The sequence below is a fragment of the Limulus polyphemus genome, unplaced genomic scaffold (genome assembly GCF_000517525.1).
Source record: "Limulus polyphemus unplaced genomic scaffold, Limulus_polyphemus-2.1.2 Scaffold468, whole genome shotgun sequence".
Taxonomy (NCBI): domain Eukaryota; kingdom Metazoa; phylum Arthropoda; class Merostomata; order Xiphosura; family Limulidae; genus Limulus; species Limulus polyphemus.
This window is the reverse complement of record NW_013666078.1, coordinates 421,186-422,950: the sequence shown is the minus strand read 5'-3', so window position 1 is coordinate 422,950 and position 1,765 is coordinate 421,186. Positions and strand designations below refer to the sequence as shown.

At 34.3% G+C, this 1,765-nt stretch overlaps 1 protein-coding gene across 1 annotated transcript in view; it reads right to left on the bottom strand.

The window, feature by feature from the left end:
* Positions 1-514: 514 nt before the first annotated feature.
* The window catches only part of LOC106458474 (pyrokinin-1 receptor-like), a 17,114-nt gene continuing 15,863 nt past the window's right edge, over positions 515-1,765 (bottom strand). The window contains exon 2 of the mRNA XM_013917995.1: positions 515-1,182. Coding sequence (XP_013773449.1) covers positions 515-1,182 — 668 coding nt within the window. The remainder of the gene's footprint in view (positions 1,183-1,765) is intronic.

Genomic DNA, 1,765 nt, shown 5'->3' with positions numbered 1-1,765 from the left:
TAGATAAATTAAGACTTCTAACTAGTCAGAAGCCTAGTACTTAGGGTACTCGACATGAAATCTGCGAATTGCGGTTCGAATCACATTACCAAACATGCTTACTCTTGCAGCCGTGGGGTGTTATAATGTTATGGTCAATCCTAATTTTTCGTTGTTAAAAGAGTAGTCCAAGAGTTGGTGGAGAATAGTTTTGAATAGTTGCTTCCCTCTAGTCCATCACTACTAAATTAGGGATGGCTAGCACAGATAGTCCTCGAATACCTTTGTGCAAAATTCCACAAACAAACCAACAAATAATTAGTCAAATTGGAATATTATAATAACAAATCACTATTTTATTTGATTTTTGTTTTATTCCACCACAAGTTAGTGACCAGTAATTGAATTAAGAGCTGGCTTCTGTTTAAAATTTCCAGAGTTTACACATCATACGAGAAAATAATAAGAATGATATAATATGAATTTCATGAGGTAATAAATGCTCTATTTGAACTTATATTTTTACGTTTTGCGTTTAAATGCTTAGTGATGGTAAAGACAGTCGATTGGCTCTTGGTAAACTCTCATTGGTTGATGATTCTAAATATCCAATCTTTAAACAGGAAAGAGATGCTGGCCTTTCTTTTTTCGCTAATTCAATGGAAACACAGAGTGAAACATCTTGTGTATGATTGGATCTCAATCTGGTTCTCGAATTCAACAGTGACCTTGGATTAGCGATTAAGTTGTTACTTGAGTTTGTTATTCTGTGATTGACGTTCAGGGCACTAGATGATGTGGACATCGCCCTCTGACTGACGCTGATGGTACTAGCAGTCGGCCATCTTCTACCAATAAAAGAAGCAATGTTATCACAACTGAAGCTAATTCCTTTGATGAATGGCAGACGGGAACCGTCCATATTGTTTCCAAAGGCGGAAAAAGTTATTTGGGGAAGATCCTGGGGTCCTAAACATCTCATACAACTTCCAAATGTATCATGAAATGCCTGGCGAAACTTCAGAGACATCAACTGGTAGAGAATTGGGTTGATAGTTGCACTGAGATAATACATCACACCTGAGATGTATGTTAACACCAAAAATGGCATCTGTGCCATTGGTGTCTCCTGGATGTAAGTAGCTGCTAGTCTTTGAGCATGGAAGGGACACCAGCAGATGAAAAATGATACAACAACTGCAACTAGAAAGAAAAAAAACTGATATTACCACTTATCAGAAGTTACTAAAAAATCCAAGATTTCAACGATTTGATGAATAAACTTTGCCATATCCATCCAACTAATTTTTCATTAGTAAGACTAGTGTTTTGCATTAAACAGGATAAAATGGTTTATAAACCATGTATTTAAACCTGAAAAACAAATAACAAAGGAACAACAACAAAATTCTGAGCCTTAAAGTAGAGAAGGAATAAATAAAAAGGAACTGTATAATTAAATATAATTGTGTTATGTTGGTTTGTCAGGCTCTTAAGTATGTCCCTTGTTTAGTTTCCTTAGTAAACACGTAGTGTTGAATAAATCTTAAAAGAAAATTTCTTACTTACTTTTAGGTTAGGTTCGAATTCGATGATGACAAAACCTTGTCGAAACGTTGTACATTTGTTGTTATGTTAAACTTATATTAAAGTTTTTCTTCATTAACCATTCAAGCCGTCTACAAACATCAAACCATTATACAGAAACAATCACTTGTATCTAAAAACATCAAACCATTATAGAAAAACCAATCACTTGTATCTAAAAACATCAAACTATTATACA